This window comes from Orcinus orca, chromosome X, assembly GCF_937001465.1.
Source record: "Orcinus orca chromosome X, mOrcOrc1.1, whole genome shotgun sequence".
Lineage (NCBI taxonomy): Eukaryota > Metazoa > Chordata > Mammalia > Artiodactyla > Delphinidae > Orcinus > Orcinus orca.
Window position 1 is genome coordinate 65,300,576 of NC_064580.1, and position 23,004 is coordinate 65,323,579.

The 23,004-nt window shown below is 38.0% G+C and overlaps 1 protein-coding gene across 6 annotated transcripts in view; it reads right to left on the reverse strand.

Moving 5' to 3' along the window:
- The window catches only part of ABCB7 (ATP binding cassette subfamily B member 7), a 139,941-nt gene that overhangs the window by 21,196 nt on the left and 95,741 nt on the right, over positions 1–23,004 (reverse strand). For 4 of the 6 annotated variants that reach the window (XM_004283812.4, XM_004283813.4, XM_004283814.4 and 1 more), the window contains 2 exons: positions 4,926–5,097; positions 2,114–2,217 (listed from right to left, as the gene is read on the reverse strand). The exons of 1 other annotated variant lie outside the window; for it this stretch is intronic. In XM_004283812.4, the coding sequence (XP_004283860.1) occupies positions 2,114–2,217; positions 4,926–5,097 (276 nt within the window). The remainder of the gene's footprint in view (positions 1–2,113; positions 2,218–4,925; positions 5,098–23,004) is intronic. One more of the 6 variants, XM_049705088.1, reaches the window with a different exon arrangement.

The window sequence follows — 23,004 nt, forward strand, 5'->3', positions numbered from 1 at the left end:
AGGAGGCAAGACTATAAAATGGAGGAAAGACAGTCTCTTCAATAAATAGTGCTAGGAAAACTGGACAGCTACATGTAAAAAACTGAAATTAGAATATTCTTTAATACCATGCACAAAAATAAACTCAAAATGGATTAAAGACCTAAATGTAAGACCGGATACTATAATACGCTTAGAGGAAAACATAGGCAGAACACTCTTTGACAAAAATCACAGCAATATCTTTTTCAATCTGTCTCACAGGGTAACGGAAATAAAAACAAAAATAAACAATTGGGACCTAATAAAACTCAAAAGCTTTTGCATAGCAAAGGAAACCATAAACAAACTGAAAAGACAACCCACAGACTGGGAGAAAATATTTGCAAACAAGGTATTAGTCTCCAAACTTTACAAACAGCTCATGCAGCTCAATATTGAAAAAACAACCTAATCAAAAAATGGGCAGAGGACCTAAAGAGACATTTCTCCAAAGACATACAGATGGCCAGGAGGCCCATGAAAAGATGCTCAACATCGCTAATTATTAGAGAAGTGCAAATCAAAACTACAATGAGATATCACCTCATACCAGTCAGAATGGCCATCATCAAAAAATCTGCAAACAATAAATGCTAGATAGGGTGTGGAGAAAAGGGAACCCTCTTACACTGTTGGTGGGAATGTAAAATAGTATGGCCACTATGGAGAACAGTATGGAGGTTCCTTAAAATACTAAAAATAGAGCTACCCTATGATTCAGCAATCCCACTCTTGGGCATATATCTGGAGAAAACCATAATTTGAAATGATACATGCACCCCACTGTTCACTGCTGTACTGTTTACAATAGCCAAAACATGAAAGCAACCTAAGTGTCCATCAACAGATGAATGGATAAAGAAGATGTGGTATATATATCCAATGCAATATTACTCAGCCATTAAAAAGACTGAAATAATGCCATTTGCAGCAGCATGGATGGACTTGGAGATTATACTTCATACTAAGTGAAGTTAAGTCAGACAGAAAAAGAAAAATATCATATGATATTGCTTACATGTGGAATATAAAAAAAAATGATACAAATGAACTTGTTTACAAGACAGAAATGGACTCACAGACTTAGAGAATGAACTTATGGTTATCATGGGGGCCGGGTGGGGGGAGGGATAGATTGGGAGTTTGGGATTGACATGTACACAGTGCTATATTTAAAATAAAATGCCTTTTCATGAAAAATAAATAAAATTAAAATTTTCTAAATAAATATAACAAATCCTCATGCTAAACAACTGACTTAGAAATTAAGCTGTTTTAAACATATGGCAGATCAAGTAATGTGCCCTGAAACTTAACTCCATATGCAAATATATGTCATATATGCTCTAAAGCTGAAATTAGGCCTATCCTTCAACAATAGGGTTTTACTATATATTCAAGTAAAACGTAGGTGAATGGAGGCAACTGACAAATTACATCAGTCTATCTTCAGTTTTAGATTAAGGGGATTCATTCATGAAATTATGATTGCTGTTAAGAGTTTGGTATTTAATACAAAGATGTTATGATGTTTAATGTAGTTGCTGGGTAGTACCATGATGTCAGTGTCACAACATCTTGGTGCTTCACAATACTTGTTATGAAATGAATATACACTGATACCAGAACCGCAGGCTGTGTGTGCCTAATTTGCATCTTAGTGAGTTGCTCCATGATAAGTGAAAGGCTTTCTGGTGTGTACCGTGTCACAATCATTTATAAGACCTATTTTAATGAATGTTAAGTGGCAAAAAGCAGAAAGACTAAAACCTTCCTTTGTCAGCAGGTTAGTTGATTCCCACAGCTTTGCAAGATGAAAAGGTAATACAACAAGAGCATAACGTGTCACACACAGTTTCAAAAAGAGATAATATTTGCAAATGGACTTAACAGTGTGATAATATAATGCAACCTGGCATTCTTACTATCAACACTTCCTACATTGGGGAAAAGGGCTAGGTATTTGGCTCTACAGAACCTTCTATTGAAGTTCATTCAAAATATGAAAGAATGTAGCTATTTTACTGAAACTTCCAAGGAAAAAAGTTAAGCAATTTGAATTAAAGAGTTTTATGCTTTCACGATCATTTACCTCTTCAGTAATTGAATCTAATGATGAAGTAGCTTCATCATAGAGAATGACTGGGGGGTCCTTCAAAATGGCTCTTGCAATTGCTACTCTTTGCTTTTCTCCTCCTAGTAAAGAAAATTTTTAGTTTAAGAGAGCATAACATACATATTTTATATTTCTAGTATTTCCATTAATTACAACTACCAAATAATACCTTCAACATTTATCTTTACTGATTACTGATCATTTTACTCAGCTATAAGAGTTTATGTTCATATATAATATCCTTTGACAAACTATATTCCCTGGAACATAAATGTGATTCTGAATTCTGACTTCATGGCAGGCGAAAAGAACAAGGAGGGGAGGTGACAACTTTGATTCCAGAATTACCTCCCTCACCAGAAATATGCTCATGACATGTTACTTTATATGTACTTTATATTAATTCCCAATGAAGAGCAACCTCAGAGAGAAAAATTTCAATATTAGAGAATCAACAAAGCCAAAACCAAATTCAATATCTGAAGCCTGAAAACTTGAAGACATGAAACTATGAATATCTAAATTTATTTCTTAACATAAAAAAGTACCATTCAGCCAGTATTCTTAAAGACTTTTTTTTTTGACAGAAAGCTATTATTTTCACAGCACTCTTCAAAGTTAAGGCTACAAATTAGGACCTCTTATTTCACCTTAGTTATTTGCTATAGGACTCTAGCATAGCAGAATTTTAAAACAGAAAGGAAACAGAAGCCCAGAAAGGTTAAGTAATTTGCTCAAAGTCACAGGCAAGTTCTAGCAAAATCTGCTAGAACCGACTAATTACCCCTGACTATTCCCAGTCCAATGCTCTTCCTTTCATAATGTACAAACCCATAATTACTCTTAAATTTATTCTAGAGAAAAGAAAAGAATGTTTCTTTCTCCACTGGGACTCCTGAAGGTCTAAGGCCATCAATCTTACATAAAACTATGGTTGGAAGTACAAAAGATGGTGCTTTGCTCAATATGTCCCTTTTGGCTCCTTTTCTTGTTCATTATCCATTAATTTATCAATGTCTGAAAAAACCTGTACTTTTTAGCATCAGTAACCTCTTCAGAAAACAAGCTCTACCTGTTGATTATCTGGTACACAAGTATTATTTCACTTTTATCTGTTCTTCAATTATTATCTTCAACCTGTAAGAGGGGCTCCTTATGTCTAATATTAGTGAATACGTTTATATTCATACGATCCACACTCTTCCTCATTTTGTAAGTTCAAAATTCTCCTGTCAAGACAGGCAGTATGCCAGAACAATCTGCTTACCCACCTAGCAACTCAGCAGCAGAAAGCTCCTAAAAGAACTAGATACTCAGAGGAAGAACTAGTTTACACATGTTTCCCAAATTTCAAGTGGAAACCAACCCAGTTTCAATTCTATTCAATAGAATTTGGAAAAGAAACATTTGTTTGTTCTCTACCGAAATTATTTGCATAGGTGCTAAATAATATATTGCTCATTTTGAGAGGCCTGGTTGTAAGGCAATGGGTATTAGATAAGAATAAAATTTTGTTAAACATTCCTATCCCCAAAGGCATGCAGAGAGGAACAAAGTGATTGAAAAATGGGATGCAGCATAGCTAACTGAAGCAAAGTCATGTTTGAGAGGGCTAGTCTGTATTACGTGACAAATTGGGTATCTCTAGAATTAGCCCAACGGATAAATAATCTGGGGTGTGGGCTAGTTAATTGCAAAGTCCTATGAAGAGCAATGGTAAAGTATAAAGGTGGACTGGAATGAAGCAGGCATCTTATACTATCAGGTAATGACTAAATAGCTACTACAAACCACCTAAACTTGAAAATAATCTTTGCTTAGTATTTTCTAAACCTAGATCAAAACTTTCTAATAGACTCTAAATTCCTTGAGAGTAGGTCCCTTGATGCTTCATCTTTTTAACTCCCAAATCATTTAGCACAGCTGCTTGCACACAGCTTGTACCTAATCAATGTTGTGAATAACTGAAGCCAGCTTACAATGAAGAGGAACAGGGATTCATTAAAATTCATGTGGAGTATTCTTCATTTTCTTTTTCCTTACCCTCATCCCTAATCTATACATTTCCTACCCAAACTAAACTAGAATGAAGAGTAAATGTAAAGGATGCAGTATGTTTATGAGTTACATTAATACTTTCAGGCATTAGATATCATTATACTTTTAGAATTCAAATAATTTAGGGCAAAGAAACATTTTTATGGATCCTCAAAAAAATTCAGTCATTTTAGGATGATCCATTATTAAACATAGTAATCATCTCATAATTAACCACTTAAGTTAAAATGTGCAAGCCCTAAAATTTACTTGGCCACTGAACCAACAAAGACATGAAAATGAAGTTGGCTGTAAGGAAGTATAAGGAGGTCTAAAGTATTGAAAACATCCCATAATGATCTAGGAAATTATGAGGAGATACACTATTTACTATCAAATTTCTTGTCCCTACTCTTACTTCTTTCCCATGCGAATAATGACCTTGGCTTTTAATATTAAGATTACGGATAATAAGTTAACACTGATCTCAACATGTATCAGTAACTTACTATTAAGCACTTACAGTGTTTGCAGCTTCAAGTGAAAGAAAGAGACTTGCATGATTTGAGAACAGTTACTTCTAGCAAGCTGAATTGTTTACAGTGACAGGCAGGAAACGGGAATTTGTCAAAAGAGACTGGATGAGCACTATGTTTGTACTCTGTCATTACATTTTCTAGTAAATGGCCCTGACAAATTAAAGTGTGAAGGGAGTATATAAGTGGGGGCCAGGTCTAAAATCTTTGATTACCTGAAAGCTTGAGTCCTCGTTCCCCTACTTGGGTATCATATCCATGTGGCATTCGAAGAATTGCATCATGTAGTCCAGCTAATTTTGCCACTGCATACACTTCCTCTGGTGAAGCATTGATGTTTCCATATAAGAGGTTGTAGTAAATGGTATTATGGAAGAGGACAGCATCCTGGAGCAGATTTATACATACACACATAGACATGCATGTTCATATTTAACAATTCAAAGAATAGTAAAGACATAAAGGCATTAAAAGTAAAACATTGTAACTCCTTTTATCACCCCCTCATGCCTGCTCCATTTCCTTTCCCAGAGCTAATCACCATGAACAATTTGTTGTGTTATTATCCTAGACTTTTTCTGACGCATTTATGTGCCTAAACAAACACTTTTTTTTTCCAACAGAAGTGGGGCCATACTATACATATTCGTTTGTAAGTTGCTTTTTTCACTTAACACAACCTGGAGATTGTTCATGACAGTAACAGAAACCTACCTCATTATTTTCAACAGTTGTGTGATACTAAGAATATATCATATTTATCTTATCCATTCCTCTACTGATAGATATTAATTAAAACTTTTGCTACTATAAACAATGTTGAAATAAAATATCATTGTATATGTGACTTATGTAAACCCATGCATTTCTGTAAGAAGGATTCCTAGAAGCACACTGATGAGTTAAAAGGTAAGCATATGTTTATCCTTTGATAGAAATTGCCCAACTATCTTCCAAAAATGCTCCAACAGCATATACACCAACCAACAGTGTACCAGGGTGCCAGGTCTCCATATCCTCAACAACGCTGGATATTAATAAGTTTTAGTTGTTGCTACTTTTAAGGGTACAATGTGCTTTTTGTTTAAATTAGTATTTCCCTAATTACTAATGAAACCGAATATGTTTTTATATGTTTCTCAGAAGCTTTTAAATTGGACTTAAAACACAGAAAACAAAGAATTTATCACTATAGATTTTTGAGAAAGTTCACTGCAAGCATTCATTTGATATTTCAACTTATTCTGACATGGCACACTAAAGCTAAATTATTTAAAATGAGCATCCACCTCCTACTTTTCTTTCAGTATCCAACAGTTGGAAGGTAACAGTAAGATGAAATAAAATGATTCCATTCATTAACATTAACCAGTACCCTCAATTAATTAAGATCTTCTTTAACATCATAATCAGACCCAGAGTTACAGATACTATTTCAAATCACTTTAATAATTTTTATAACTATTACTAATATAAAATTTTCTTGTACTGAGATGGTAGTTAAAACTAATGAGTTTAAAGTTCTACTTAAACTTTAAGTAGAACTTCAGAAAATACTTATTTTAAAATATTTTACATTTAGAAAAGAAGTTAACAAACAAATGCTAACTTGAAATGTTGAAAATACAAAATATGGGGCATTGAGAAGACAGCAGAGGAATGAGATGTGGAGATCACCTTCGCCCCACAAATACATCAAAAATACATCTACATGTGGAACAACTCCTACACAACACGTACTAAACGCAGGCAGAAGATCTCAGACTTCCCAAAAGGCAAGAAACTCCCCACGTACCTGGGTAGGGAAAAAGAAAAAACAGAGACAAAAGAATAGGGATGGGACCTGCACCTCTGGGAGGGAAAGGTGAAGGAGGAAATGTTTCCACACACTAGGAAACCCCTTCACTGGCAGAGACAGGGGGTGGGAGGGGGAGGGAAGCTTTGGAGCCACGGAGGAGAGCGCATCAACTGGAATGCAGAGGGCAAAGCGGAGAGATTCCGGCACAGAGGATCGGTGTCAACCAGCACTCACCAGCCTGAGAGGCTTGTCTGCTCACCCACCGGAGCGGTGGGGGCTGGGAGCTGAGGCTCGGGCTTCGGAGGTCAGATCCCAGGGAGAGGACTGGGGTTGGCTGTGTGAACACAGCCTGAAGGGGGCTAGTGCGCCACAGGTAGCTGGGAGGGAGTCCGGGAAAAAGTCTGGAACTGCCTAAGAGGCAAGAGACCATTGTTTCAGGGTGCGTGAGGAGAGGGGATTCAGAGCACCGCCTAAACAAGCTCCAGAGATGGGCACGAGCCTTGGCTATCAGCACAGACCCCAGAGATGGGCATGAGATGCTAAGGTTGCTGCTGCAGCCACCAAGAAGCCTGTGTGCAAGCACAGGTCACTATCCACACTTCCCAGGAGCTCATGCAGCCCACCACCGCCAGGGTCCCGAGATCCAGGGACAATTTACCCAGGAGAACACACGGCACGCCTCAGGCTGTTGCAATGACACGCTGGCCTCTGCCGCTGCAGAATCACCACTCATGGCGTACCCCTCCCTCGCCCCAGCCTGAGTGAGCCAGAACCCCCTATCATGCTACTACTTTAACTCCATCCTGTCTGGGCGGGGAACAGATGCCCTCAGGCGACCTACATGCACAGGAAGGGTCAAATCCAAAGATGAGTGCCAGGAGCTGTGCGAACAAAGAAGAGACAGGGAAATTTCTACCAGCAGCCTCAGGAGTAGCAGATTAAATCTCCACAATCAACTTGATGTACACTGCATCTGTGGAATACCTAAATAATGAATCATCCCAAAACTGAGGTGGTGAACGTTGAGCGCAACTGTAGACTGGGGTTTGCTTTCTGCATCTAATTTCTATCTGGTTTTATCTTTATCTTAGTTTAGTTTATAGAGCTTACTATCATTGGTAGAGTTTATTGATTCGGTTGCTGTCTTCCTTTTTTAAATATATATATATATATATATATTTCCTTTTTCTCTTTTTATGGCTGTGTATGTGTATGCTTCTTTGTGTGATTTGGTCTGGACAGCTTGCCTTTTACAATTTGTTCTAGGGTTCTGCCTGTCCGTTTTTCTTGTTTTGTTTTGTTTTTAGTATAGTTTTTAGCACTTGTTATCACTGGTGGATTTGTTTTTTGGTTTAGTTGCTCTCTTCTTTCTATTACTTTTTTATTTCTTTATTTTTAATACTTTATGAAATTTTTTATTTTAATAAGTTTATTTTATTTTTGTTTCTTTTTTCCCCCTCCCTTTTCTTCTGAGCTGTGTAGCTGACAGGGTCTTCATGCTCCAGCTGGGTGTCAGGCCTGACCCTCTGAGGTGGGAGAGCCAAGTTCAGGACATTGGTCCACCAGAGACCTCCCAGCTCCACGTACTATCAAACCGCAAAAGCTCTTACAGAGATCTCCATCTCAACTCTAAGACCCAGCTCCATTCAACGAGCAGCAAGCTACAGTGCTGGACACCCTAGGCCAATCAACTAGCAAGACAGGAACACAACCCCATCCATTAGCACAGAGGCTTCCTAAAATCAAAATAAGTTTAAAGACCCCCAAAACACACCACTGGATGCAGTCCTTCCCACCAGAAATATACAGCCTCATCCACCAGAACACAGGCAACAGTTCCTTCCACCAGGAAGCCTACACAACCTACTGAACCAACCAATGGGGGCAGACAACAAAAACAACGGGAACTACAAACCTGCAGCCTGCAAAAAGGAGACGCCAAACACAGTAAGTTAAGGAAATGAGAAGACAGAGAAATACACAGCAGATGAAGGAGCAAGGTAAAAACCCAAGAGGCCAAACAAATGAATAGGAAATAGGCTCTCTATCTGAAAAATAATTCAGAGTAATGATGGTAAAGATAATCAAAAAACTTGGAAATAGAATGGAGAAAATACAAGAAACATTTAACAAGTACCTAGAAGAACTAAAGAGCAAAAAACAATGGTGAACAACACAATAAATGAAATAAAAAATTCTCCAGAAGGAATCAATAGCAGAATAACTGAGGCAGAAGAACAGATAAATAACCTGGAAGATAAAATAGTGGAAATAACTACCACAGAGCAGAATAAAGAAAAAAGAACGAAAAGAATTAAGGACAGTCTCAGAGACCTCTGGGACAACATTGAATGCACGAACATTAGAAATATATGGATCCCAGAAGAAGAGAAAAAAATAGGGACTGAGAAAATATTTGAAGAGATTACAGTTGAAAACTTCCGAAATATGGGAAAGGAAGTAGTCAATCAAGTCCAGGAATTGCACAGAGTCCCACACAGCATAAATCCAAGGAGAAACACGCCAAGACACATATTAATCACACTATCAAAAATTAAATACAAAGAAAAACTATTAAAAGCAACAAGGGAAAAACAACAAATAACACACAAGGGAATCTCCATAAGGTTAGTAGCTGATCTTTCAGCAGAAACTCTGCAAGTCAGAAAGGAGTGGCGGGACATATTTAAAGTCATGAAAGGGAAAAATCTACAACCAAGATTACTCTACCCAGCAAGGATCACATTCAGATTCGAAGGAGAAATTACAACATTCACAGAAGCAAAAGCTAAGAGAATGCAGAACCACCAAACCAGCTTTAAAACAAATGCTAAAGGAACTTCTCCAGGCAGGAAACACAAGAGAAGGAAAAGACCTACAAAAACAAACCCGAAACAATTAAGAAAATGGTAATAGGAACATATATATCGATAACTACCTTAAATGTAAATGGATTAGATGCACCAACCAAAAGACACAGACTGACTAAATAAATACAAAAACAAGACCAGTATATATGCTGTCTACAAGGGAACCACTTCAGACATACAGACACATAGACTGAAAGTGAGGGGATGGAAAAAGATATTCCACGTAAATGGAAATCAAAAGAAAGCTGGAGTAGCAACTGTCATATCAGACAAAATGGATTTTATATTTTAATTTTTTAAAAATATCTTTATTGGAGTATAATTGCTTTACAATGGTGTTAGTTTCTTCTTTATAATGAAGTAAAACAGCTATGCATATATATATATATATATATATATATATATATCTCCCCATATCTCTTCCCTTTTGCATCTCCCTCCCTCCCACCCACCCTATCCCACCCCTCTAGGTGGTCACAGAGCACCGAGCCCCTCTCCCTGTGCTGTGTGGCTGCTTTCCACTACCTATTAATTTTAAATTTGGTAGTGTATATATATCCATGCCACTCTCTCACTTTCTCCGAGCTTAGCCTTCCCTGTCCCCGTGCCCTCAAGTCCATTCTCTATTAGGTCTGCATATTTATTCCCATCCTGTCCCTATGTTCTTCACACCCATTTTTTTCTTTTTAAGATTCCATATACGGGTGTTAGCATATGATATTTGTTTTTCTCTTTCTAACTTACTTCACTGTGTTGCAGACTCTAGGACCATTCACCTCACTAAAAATAACTCAATTTCATTTCTTCTCATGGCTGAGTAATATGCCATTGTATATATGTGCCACATCTTCTTTATTCATTCATCTGTCAATGGACACTTGGGTTGCTTCCAGGTCCTGCCTATTGTAAATAGAGCAAGAATAAGCATTGTGGTACATGACTCTTTTGCAATTATGGTTTTCTCATGGTATGTGCCCAGTAATGGGATTGCTGGGTCATATGGTAATTCTATTTTTAGTTTTTTAATGAAACTCCATACTGTTCTCCATACTGGCTGTATCAATTTACATTCCCACCAACAGCACAAGAGGGTTCCCTTTTCTCCACATCCTCTCCAGCATTAATTGTTTGTAGATTTTTTCATGATGGCCATTCTGACTGGTGTGAGGTGATACCTCATTGTAGTTTTCATTTACATTTTGCTAATGATTAGTGATGTTGAGCATCCTTTCATATATTTGTAGGCAATCTGTGCATCTTCTATGGTGCAATGTCTACTTAGGTCTTCTGCCCATTTTTGGATTGGGTTGTTTGTTTTTTTGATATTGAGCTGCATGAGCTACTTGTAAATTTTGGAGATTAATCCTTTGTGAGTTGCTTCATTTGCAAGTATTTTCTCCCATTCTGAGGGTTGTCTTTTGGTCTTATTTATGGTTTCCTTTGCTGTGCAAAAGCTTTGAAGTTTCATTAGGTCCCATTTGTTTATTTTTGTTTTTATGTCCATTTCTCTAGGAGGTGGGTGAAAAAGGATCTTGCTGTGATTTATGTCGTAGAGTGTTCTGCCTATGCTTTCCTCTAAGAGTTTTATAGTGTCTGGCCTCACATCTAGGTCTTTAATTCATTTTGAGTTCATTTTTGTGCACGGTGTTAGGGAGTGTTATAATTTCATTCTTTTACATGTAGCTCTCCAGTTTTCCCAGCACCACTTACTGAAGAGGCTTTTTCTCCACTGCATATTCTTGCCTCCTTTATCAAAGATAAGGTGACCATATGTGCGTGGGTTTATCTCTGGGCTTTTTATCCTGTTCCACTGATTTATATTTCTGTTTCTATGCGAGTACCATACTGTCTTGATTACTGTAGCTTTGTAGTATAGTCTGATGTCTGGGAGCCTGATTCCTCCAGCTCTTTTGTTCTTTTTCAAGAATGTTTTGGCTATTCGGGGTCTTTAGTGTTTCCATAAAAATTGTGAAATTTTTTGTTCTAGTTCTGTGAAAAACGCCAGTGGCATTTTGACTGGGATTGCATTCGAACACATAGATTGTTTTGGGGAGTACAGTCATGTTCACAATGTTGATTCTTCCAATCCAAGAACATGGTATATCTCTCCAACTGTTTGTATCATCTTTAATTTCTTTCATCAGGGTCTTGTAATTTTCTGCGTACAGATCTTTTGTCTCATTAGGTAGGTTTATTCCTAGGTATTTCATCCTTTTTGTTGCAATGATAAATGGCAGTGCTTCCTTAATTTCTCTTTCAGATTTTTCATCATTAGTGTATAGGAATGCATTAATTTTGTATCCTGATACTTTACCAAACTCATTGATTAGGACTAGTAGTTTTCTGGTAGCATCTTTAGGCTTCTCTATGCATAGTATCTTGTGATCTGCAAACAGTGACAGCTTTACTTCTTCTTTTCCGATTTGGATTCCTTGTATTTCATTTTCTTCTCTGATTTCTGTGGCTAAAACTTCCCAAAAAATGTTCAATAATAGTGGTGAGGTCGGGCAACCTTGTCTTGTTCCTGATCTTAGTGGAAATGGTTTCAGTTTTTCACCATTGTGGACGATGTTGCCTGTGGGTTTGTCATATATGGCCTTTATTAAGTTGAGAAAAGTTCCCCCTATGCCTACTTTCTGGAGGGTTTTTATCATAAATGGGTGCTGAATTTTGTCAAAAGCTTTTTCTGCATCTATTGACATGATCATATGGTTTTTATTCTTCACTTTATTAATATGATGTATCACATTGATTGATTTGCGTATATTGAAGAATCCTTGCATTCCTGGGATATATCCCACTTGATCATGGTGTATGATCCTTTTAATGTGCTGTTGGATTATGTTCCTAGTATTTTGCTGAGGATTTTTCCATCTATGTTCATCAGTGATATTGGCCTATAGTTTTCTTTCTTTGTGACATCCTTGTCTGGTTCTGGTATCAGGGGTGGCCTCATAGAATGAGTTTCGGAGTGTTCCTCCCTCTGCTATATTTTGGAACAGTTAGAGAAGGAGAGCTGTTAGCTCTTCTCTAAATGTTTGATACAATTCGCCTGTGAAGCCATCTGGTCCTGGACTTTCGTTTGTTGTAAGATTTTTAAATCACAGCTTCAATTTCAGTGCTTGTGATTGGTCTGTGTATATTTTCTATTCCCTCCTGGTTCAGTATAGGAAGGTTGTGCTTTTCTAAGCATTTGTCCATTTCTTCCAGGTTGTCCAATTTATTGGCATATAGTTGCTTGTAGTAATTTCCCATGATCCTTTGTGTTTCTGCAGTGTCAGAGGTTACTTCTTTTTCATGTCTAATTCTATTGATTTGAGTCTTCCCCCTTTTTTCTTGATCAGTCTGGTTAATGGTTTATCAATTTGTTTATCTTCTCAAAGAAAGAGCTTTCTGTTTTATTGATCTTTGATACTGTTTTCTTCATTTCTTTTTCATTTATTTCTGATATGATCTTTATGATTTCCTTCCTTCTGTTACCTTCGGGTTATTTTGTTTTTCTTTCTCTAATTGCTTTATGTGTAAGGTTAGGTTGTTTATTTCAGATGTTTCTTGTTTCTTAGGTAGTACTGCATTGCTATAAACTTCTCTCTTAGAAGTGCTTTTGCTGTATCCCACAGATTCTGGGTCACTGTGTTTTCATTGTCATTTGATTCTAGGTATTTTTTGATTTCCTGTTTGATTTCTTCAGTGATTTCTTGGTTATTAAGTGGTATGTTGCTTAGCCTCCATGTGTTTGTATGTTTTATAGATTTTTTCCTGTAATTGATATATAGTCTCATAGAACTGTGGTTGGAAAAGACACTTGATATGATTTCAAATATCTGAAATTTACCAAGGCTTGATTTGTCACCCAATATATGATCTATCCTGGAGACTCTTCCATGAGCACTTGAGAAGAAAGTGTATTGTGTTTTTTATGGATGGAATGTCCTATAAATATCAATTAAGTCCATGTTGTTTAATGTGTCATTTAAAGCTTGTGTTTCCTTATATATTTTCATTTTGGATGATCTCTCCATTGGTGATACTGTGGTGTTAAAGTCCCCTACTATGAGTGTGTTACTGTTGATTTCCCCTTTTATGGCTGTTAGCATTTGCCTTCTGTATTGAGGTGCTCCTATGTTGGGTGCATAAATATTTACAATTGTTATATCTTCTTCTTGGATTGATCCCTTGATCATTATGTAGGGTCCTTCTTTGTCTCTTGTAATAGTGTTTATCTTAAAGCCTCTTTTGTCTGATATGAGAATTGCTACTCCAGCTTTTTTTTGATTTCCATTTGCATGGAACATCTTTTTCCATGTCCTCACTTTCAGTCTGTTAGGTGTCCCTATGTCTGAAGTGGGCCTTTTGTATACAGCATATGTATGGGTCTTGTTTTGGTATCCATTCAGCCAGTCTATGTGTGTTGGTTCGAGCATTTAATCCACTTACATTTAAGGTAATTATCGATATGTATGTTCCTATTACCATTTTCTTAACTGTTTCGGGTTTGTTATTGTAGATCTTTCCCTTCTCGTGTTTCCTGCCTAGAGAAGTTCCTTTAGCATTTGTCGTAAAGCTGGTTTGGTGGTGGTGAATTCTCTTAGCTTTTTTTTTTTTTTTTTTTGCGGTACACGGACCTCTCACTGTTGTGGCCTCTCCCATTGCGGAGCACAGGCTCCGGACGCGCAGGCTCAGCGGCCATGGCTTACGGGACTAGCCGCTCTGCGGCATGTGGGATCTTCCCAGACTGGGACATGAACCCGTGTCCCCTGCATCGGCACGAGACTCTCAACCACTGCGCCACAAGGGAAGCCCTGAATTCTCTTAGCTTTTGCTTGCTTGTAAAGGTTTTAATTTCTCTGTCGAATCTGAATGAGATTCTTCCTGGATAGAGTAATCTTGGGTGTAGGTTTTTCGCTTTCATCACTTTAAATATGTCCCGCCACTCCCTTCTGGCTTTCAGACTTTTTGCTGAAACATCAGTTGTTAACCTATATAAGATTCCCTTGTATGTTATATATTGCTAATCCCTTGCTGCTTTTAATATTTTTTCTTTGTATTTAATTTTTGATAGTTTGATTAATATGTGTCTTGGTGTTTCTCCTTGGATTTATCCTGTATGGTACTCTCTGCACTTCCTGGACTTGATTAACTATTTCCTTTCCCATATTAGGGAAGTTTTCAACTATAATCTCTTCAAATATTTTCTCACTCCCTTTCTTTTTCTCTTCTTCTTCTAGGACCCCTATAATTCGAATGTTAGTGCGTTTAATGTTGTCCCAGAGGTCTCTGAGACTGTCCTCAATTCCTTTCATTCTTTATCTTTATTTTCTTCTGCAGTAGTTAGTTCCATTATTTTATCTTCCAGGTCACTTATCCGTTCTTCTGCCTTAGTTATCCTGCTATTGATTCCTTCTAGAGAATTTTTTATTTTATTTATTATGCTGTTCATCATTGTTTGCTCTTTAGTTCTTCTAGGTCCTTTTTAAATGTTCTGGTACTTTCTCCATTCTATTTCCAAGATTTTGGATCATCTTTACTATCATTACTCTGAATTCTTTTTCAGGTAGACTGCCTATTTCCTCTTCATTTGTTAGGTCTGGTGGGTTTTTACCTCACTCCTTCACATCTGCTGTGCGTTTGCTTGTCTTCTCATTTTGCTTAACTTACTATGTTTGGGGTCTCCTTTTTGCAGGCTACAAGTCTGTAGTGCCCAGTTTTTCTGCTATCTGCCCCTAGTGGCTAAGGTTGGTTCAGTGGATTGTGTAGGCTTCCTGGTGGAGGGGACTAGTGCCTGTGTTCTGGTGGATAAGGCTGGATTTTGTCTTTCTGGTGGGGAGGTCTGCATCTGGTGGTGTTTTGGGGTGTCTGTGACCTTATTATGATTTTATGCAGCACCTCTGTTAATGGGTGGGCTTGTGTTCCTGTCTTGCTAGTTGTTTGGCATAGTGCATCCAGCATGTAGCTTGCTGGTCATTGAGTGTAGCTGGGTACTGGCGCTGAGATGGAGATCTCTGGGACAGCTTTCGGTGTTTGATATTATGTGGAGCTGGGAGGTCCCTGGTGGACCAATGTCCTGAACTCGGCTCTCCCACCTCAGAGGCACAGGCCTGACACCTTACTGGAGCACCAAGATCCTGGCATCCACACAGCTCAGAATAAAAAGGAGAAAAAATGAAAGAAAGAAAAAGAAATAATAAAATAAAATATAGTTATTAAAATAAAAAATAGTTATTAAAAATAAAAAAATTAGGGGCCTTCCTTGTGGCGCAGTGGTTGAGAGTCGGCCTGCCGATGCAGGGGACACAGGTTCATGCCCCGGTCCGGGAAGATGCCACATGCTGTGGAGTGGCTAGGCCCATGAGCCATGGCCGCTGAGCCTGCGTGTCTGGAGCCTGTGCTCCTCAACGGGAGAGGCCACAACAGTGAGAGGCCTGCGTACCGCAAAAAAAATAAATAAATAAGTCAAAAAATTAAAAAGTAATTCAAAAAGGAAACAAAGAAAGGCACAGGACAGCAACCAAAACAAAAAGCAAATCCACCAATAATAAGAAAAATTAAAAACTATACTTAAAAAAGAAAAAAGAAAACGGGCAGACAGAACGCTAGGACAAATGGTAAAAGCAGTTATAGAGACAAAATTACACACAGAAGCATACACAAAAACACTCACAAAAAGAGAAAAATGAAAAAATATATATATCGTTGCTCCCAACGTCCACTACCACAATTTGGAATGATTTGTTGTCTATTCAGGTATTCCACAGATGCAGGGTACGTCAAGTTGACTGTGGAGAGTTAATCCACTGCTCCTGAGGCTGCTGGGAGCCTCCCTTTCTCTTCTTTGTTCACACAGCTACTGGGGTTCAGCTTTGGATTTGCCCCTGCCTTTACGTGTAGGTCGCCTGAGGGCGTCTGTTCTTCACTCAGACAGTACGGGGTCAAAGTAGCAGCTGTTTATGGGGCTCTGGCTCACTCAGGCTGGGGGGAGAGAGCGGTACCGAAGGTGGGGCGAGCCTGCAGCGGCAGAGGCCAGCATGACATTGCAACAGGCTGAGGCGTGCCGTGTGTTCTCCCGGGAAAGTTGTCCCTGGATCACAGGACTCTGGCAGTGGCGGGCTGCACAGGCTCCCGGGAAGGGAGGTGTGGACAGTAACCTGTGCATGCACACAGGCTACTCGGTGACTGCAGCAGCAGCCTTAGCATCCCATGCCTGTCTCTGGGGTCCATGCTGAGAGCCTCAGCTTGCACCCATCTCTGGAGCTCATTTAGGCAGTGCTCTTAATCCCTTCTCCTCGCGTACCGCAAAACAAAAAGGCAAGGAAAAGTTTTCTGCCTCTTTGGCAGTTCCAGACTATTGCCCGACTCCCTCCAAGCTAGCTGTGGTGAACTAGTCTCCTTCAGACTGTGTTCACACAGCCAACCCCTGTCCTCTCCCTGAGATTTGACCTCCGAAGCCCAAGCCTCAGATCCCAGCCCCCACCAGCCCTGGTGGATGAGCAGACAAACCTCTTGGGCTGGTGAGTGCTGGTCAGCACTGAGCCTCTGTGCAGGAATCTCTCTGCTTTGCCCTCTCCACGCCTGTGGCTATGCTCTCCTCCGTGGCTCTGAAGCTTCCCCCCGGCCTACCCCCATTTCCGCCAGTGAAGGGGCTTTATAGTGTGTGGAAGCTTTTACTCCTTCACAACTCTCTCCCACTGGTGCAGGTCCCGTCCCTATTCTTTTGTCTCTGTTTTTTCTTTTGCCTTTTGCCCTACCCAGGTGCTCGGGGAGTTTCTTACCTTTTGGGAGGTGTGAAGTCTTCTGACAGCATTCAGAAGGTGTTCTGTAGTAGTTGTTCCACATGTAGATTTATTTCTTATGTACCTGTGGGGAGTAAGGTAATCTCCACGTCTTACTCTTCCACCATCCTGAAGGTCTTCTCAAAATAGACTTTAAAATAAAGACTATTACAAGAGACAAAGAAGGACACTACCTAATGATCAAGGCATCAATCCAAGAAGTCAATATAACAATTGCAAATACCTATGCACCCAACATAGGAGCACCTCAATACATAAGGCAAATGCTAACAGCCATAAAAGGGGAAATCAGTAGTAACACAATAATAGTAGTGGACTTCAACACCACACTTCCACTAAGGGACAGATCAACCAAAATGAAAATAAATAAGGAAACACAAGTTTAAATGACACATTAAACAAATGGACTTAATTGATATTTGTAGGATATTCCATCCAAGAACAACACAATACACTTTCTTCTCAAGTGTTCATGGAACATTCTCCAGGATAGATCATATCTGGGGTCACAAATCAAGCCTTGGTAAATGAAGGACAACTGAAAAGGTATCAAGTATCTTTTCTGACCATAACACTATGGAACTAGATATCAATTACAGGAAAAATAGGTAAAAAGTACAAACACATGGAGCCTAAACAATACACTACTAAATAACCAAGAGATCACTAAAGAAGACAAAGAGGAAATCAAAAGATACCTAGAAACAAATGGCAATGAAAACTTTACAACCCAAAACCTATGGGATTCAGCAAAAGCAGTTCTAAGAGGGAAGTTTATAGCAACACAATCCTACCTCAAGAAACAAGAAACATCTCAAATCAACAACCTAACCTTACACCTAAAGCAATTAAAGAAAGAAGAACAAAAACCCCTCAAAGTTAGCAGAAGGAAAGAAATCATAAAGATCAGATCAGAAATGAAGGAAACAATAGCAAAGATCAATAAAACTAAAAACTGGTTCTTTCAGAAGATAAACAAAATTGATAAGCCATTAGCCAGATTCATCAAGAAAAAAAGGAGAAGACTCAAATCAATAGAATTAGAAATGAAAAAGGAGAAGTAACCACTGACACTGCAGAAACACAAAGGATCATGAGAGACTAATACAATCAAGTATATGCCAATAAAATGGACAACCTGGAAGAAATGGACAAATTCCTAGAAAAGCACAACTTTCCGAAACTGAGCCAGGAAGGAACAGAAAATATACACAGACCAATCACAAGCACTAAGTTGAACTGTGATTAAAAACCTTCTAACAAACAAAAGCCCAGGACCAGATGGCTTCACAGGTGAATTCTACCAAACATTTAGAAAAGAGCTAACACCTATACTTCTCAGAGTTTTCCAAAATACAGCAGAGGGATGAACACTCCCAAACTCATTCTACGAGGTCGCGAATACCCTGATACCAAAACCAGATAAAGATGTCACAAAAAAGGAAAACTACAGGACAATATCACTGATGAACATAGATGCAAAAATCCTCAACAAAACACTAGCAAATAGAATCCAACAGCACATTAAAAGGATCATACACCACGATCAAGTGGGATTTATCTCAGGAATGCAAGGATTCTTCAATATACGCAAATCCATCAACGTGATATACCATATTAACAAACTGAAGGAGAAAAAACATATAATCATCTCAATAGATGCAGAAAAAGCTTTCTACAAAGTTCAATAACCATTTATGATAAAAATCCTCCAGAAAGCAGGCAGAGAAGGAATGTACCTAAACATAAGAAAGGCCATATATGACAAACCGACAGATAACATTGTTCGCAATGGTGAAAAACAGAAACCATTTCCACTAAGATCAGAAACAAGACAGGGTTCCCCATTCTCACCACTATTATTCAACATATGTTTGGAAGTCTTAGGCACAGCAATCAGACAAGAAAAAGAAAGAAAAGGAATCCAAATCGGAAAACAAGTAAAACTGTCACTACTTGCAGACTATACACAGAGAATCCTAAAGATGCTAGCAGAAAACTACCAGAGCTAATCAACAAATTTGGTAAAGTAGCAGGATACAAAATTAATGCACAGAAATCTCTAGCATTCCTATACACTAATTATGAAAAATCTGAAAGAGAAATTAAGGAAGCACTCCCATTTACCATTGCAACAAAACAAATAAAATTCCTAGGAATAAACCTATGTAATGAGACAAAAGACCTGTATGCAGGAAACTGTAAGACACTGATGAAAGAAATTAAAGATGATACAAATAGATGGAGAGATATACCATGTTCTTGGATTGGAAGAATCATTATTGTGAAAATGACTATACTACCAAAAGCAATCTAGAGATTCAATGCAATCTGTATACCAATGGCATTTTTCACAGAACTAGATCAAAAAATTTCACAATTTGTATGGAAACACAAAAGACCCCGTATAGCCAAAGCCATCTTGAGGAAGAAAAATGTAGGTGGATGAATCAGGTTCCCTGACTTCAGACTATACTACGAAGCTACAATAATCAAGACAGAATGGTACTGGCACAAAACCAGAAATATAGATCAATGGAACAGGATAGAAAGCTCAGAGATAAACCCACACACATATGGTCACCTTATCTTTGATAAAGGAGGCAAGAATATACAATGTAGAAAAGACAGTCTTGTCAATAAGTGGAGCTATGAAAATTGGACAGCTACATGTAAAAGAATGAAATTAGAACACTCCCTAACACCGCACACAAAGATAAACTCAAAATGGATAAAGACCTAAATGTAAGACCAGATAGTATAAAACTCTTAGAGGAAAACATAGGCAGAACACTCTTGACATAAATCACAGCACGACCCTTTTTGACCCCCTTCCTAGAGAAAGGGAATTAAAAACAAAAATAAACAAATGGGACCTAATGAAACTTAAAAGCTTTTGCACAGTAAAGCAAACCATAAACAAGATGAAAAAGAAAACCCTCAGAATGGGAGAAATATTAGCAAATGAACCAAGGGACAAAGGATTAATCTCCAGAATATACAAGCTGCTCATGCACATCAATATCAAAAAAATAAAATAAATAAACAACCCAACCCAAAAATGGGCAGAATACCTAAACAGACATCTCTCCAAAGAAGATATACAGATTGCCAACAAACATATGAAAGGATGCTCAACATCACTAATCAATAGAGAAATGCAAATCAGAACTACAATGAGGTATCACCTCACACCAGTCAGAATGGCCATCATCAAAAAATCTACAAAGAATTAATGCTGGAGAGGGTGTGGAGAAAAGGGAACCTTCTTGCACTGTTGGTGGGAATGTAAATTGATACAGCCACTATGGAAAACAGTAAGGAGGTTCCTTAAGAAACTAAAAATAGAACTACCATACGAGCCAGCAATCCCCCTATTGGGCATATACCCTGAGAAAACCATAATTCAAAAAGAGTCATGGAACACAATATTCATTGCAGCTCTATTTATAATAGCCAGGAGATGGAAGCAACATAAGTGTCTTATGTTGAATGGACATAGAAATGTGGCACATATATACAATGGAATATTACTCAGCCATAAAAGGAAACGAAATTGAGTTATTTGTAGTGAGGTGAATGGACCTAGAGTGTGTTCATACAGAGTGAAGTATGTCAGAAAGAGAAAAACAAATACCATATGCTAACACATATATATGGAATCTAAAAGAAAAAAAAGGTTGTGAAGAACCTAGGTACAGGACAGGAATAAAGATGCAGACATTGAGAATGGACTTGAGGACACAGGGAGGGGGAAGCGTAAGCTGGGACGAAGTGAGACAGTGGCATGGACATATATACACTACCAACCGTAAAATAGCTAGCTAGTGGGAAGCAGCCACATAGCACAGGGAGATATGCTCGGTGGTTTGTGTCCACCTAGAGTGGTGGGATAGGGAGGGTGCGAGAGAGACGCAGAAGAAGGAAATATGGTGATATATGTATATGTGTAGCTGATTCACTTTTTGATACAGCAGAAAGTAACACACCCTTGTAAAGCAATTATACTCCAATAAAGATATTAAAAAAAGGGAAATAGAAAATATAAGGTAAAACAAAAATTAAGTAAATATTCCATAATCCCACCATCCAGCAATAACTATTAACATGTTGCTGTATTTTCTCCAATATTTTTTCTGTTATAATGTATTCATTTAGTATTATAAAACTGAGATATTACATTTTGTTTGGTAACTTCTTTTTCAACAAACTTTGTATCTGAGCATTTATCTATGACACTCAATACTCTTTACAAACATGATATTTAAAAATGACTGTATGACATTTGATCCTATGCTGATAATTTAACCATCTACTTAATACTGGATTTTATAGTGTTTCCAACTTGTGCTGGTATAAATAACACTATAATGAACTGTTTAGCATAGAAAAATCTGTTCACTTCCCTGTTTATTTCCTTACTAAAACTTCCTAGAGGCAGAATTACTGTAATAAAGGGTATAAATATTTTTCAGACTCTTGCTACATACTGCCAATTTGTTCATCAGGAAAGTTGTATGCTTTCTCCAGCAAAACAGACTAGCCATTTCACACAGCCTTGCCCAAACTAAATACTATGAGTTTTAAAATCCTCAGCAGTTTAGTAGGTGATAAATGGTATCCCATTGTTGATTTAATTACTAAGACTTCTAATGAGGATGAGTATCTTTTCTTTCATTTATTGACCATGTATATTTTTCCTTAGTGAATAAAACATCTTATTTTTCAAAACGATGAGGGTAATTATTATACAGCCCAAGAGAATGGATGAGGACACTGAGCCCTAAGCAGGAACAGCCCAGAATTCAGTTCACTTCATATATGGTTTAGGTCAGTGTTTTTCAACATATAGTCTATGAATCACCTAAATCACCTAGAAGGCATATTCAAAAATGCAGGTTTCTGGGGCCCCCACTGCCCTCCTAAACCAGAACCAAGGTGTGTGAAAGAGAGTTGGAATTTCGATAATCTCCCTAAGTGACTCATGAACACTAAATTTGGGATTCTCAGTGAAAGAGAGGACAGGGCAGAGTGGCATGTGTTAGATCACTTGATGACCTTTTACAAGCTACATAAAAGGAACTGTCTGATCCTTTTCTTACAGTTCTCCCAGGGATTTGGTTCTGATTCTAGGCTGCAACTAACTCCCAGGTCTCTCTATTGGCTTTCAGTATAAGAAAAACTCACATCCTGTAAGGCTACCTCCTTCTTACCTTCTCAGATCTTACTCTGAACTTATGTTTCCCCCTAAAGTCACTCAGCAAATACTTGTTAAATGCTCACTATGGGTCGGGCACTGTGCTTGGTACTGTGGGAACAAGGCATAGCAACTTGAAGTTGGCAGCCAGACTGCTTTGTAATTTTTATAAATTTACTCTGCCAAAAACTGCTCAAAATTAAAATAATAGTTTTCATTTACTGAACAATTATGTGATGGACATTGTACTTGGTACTTTACACATATTATCTCTACTCCATAATAATTCTGTCCTACAAGAAAACGGTATCCTTATTTTACAGATGAGGAAACTCAGGCCCAAGGCCATACAATGTATATGGGTTAGAGCTGGGCTTACAATTCTGTTCTATTTGACTCCAGTCTGGGCTCTTTCCTCTATGTTATGCTATCTTCCTAAGGCTTAAAAAAATCTTCCCATCATGAAGATTTTTGAATTCATGTTTTTTTTGTCTTTTTGGTAACAGAATATGGCCTGTAGGGCCTAACACTTCCAACTTAATTAGCATATACTGACTCTCTGGATTCAAATGATTCTAGTAAAAGATCCACCAACCCAATATACCTTCCCCCAAATAAGTTTTTTCTTTTTTTAAATAC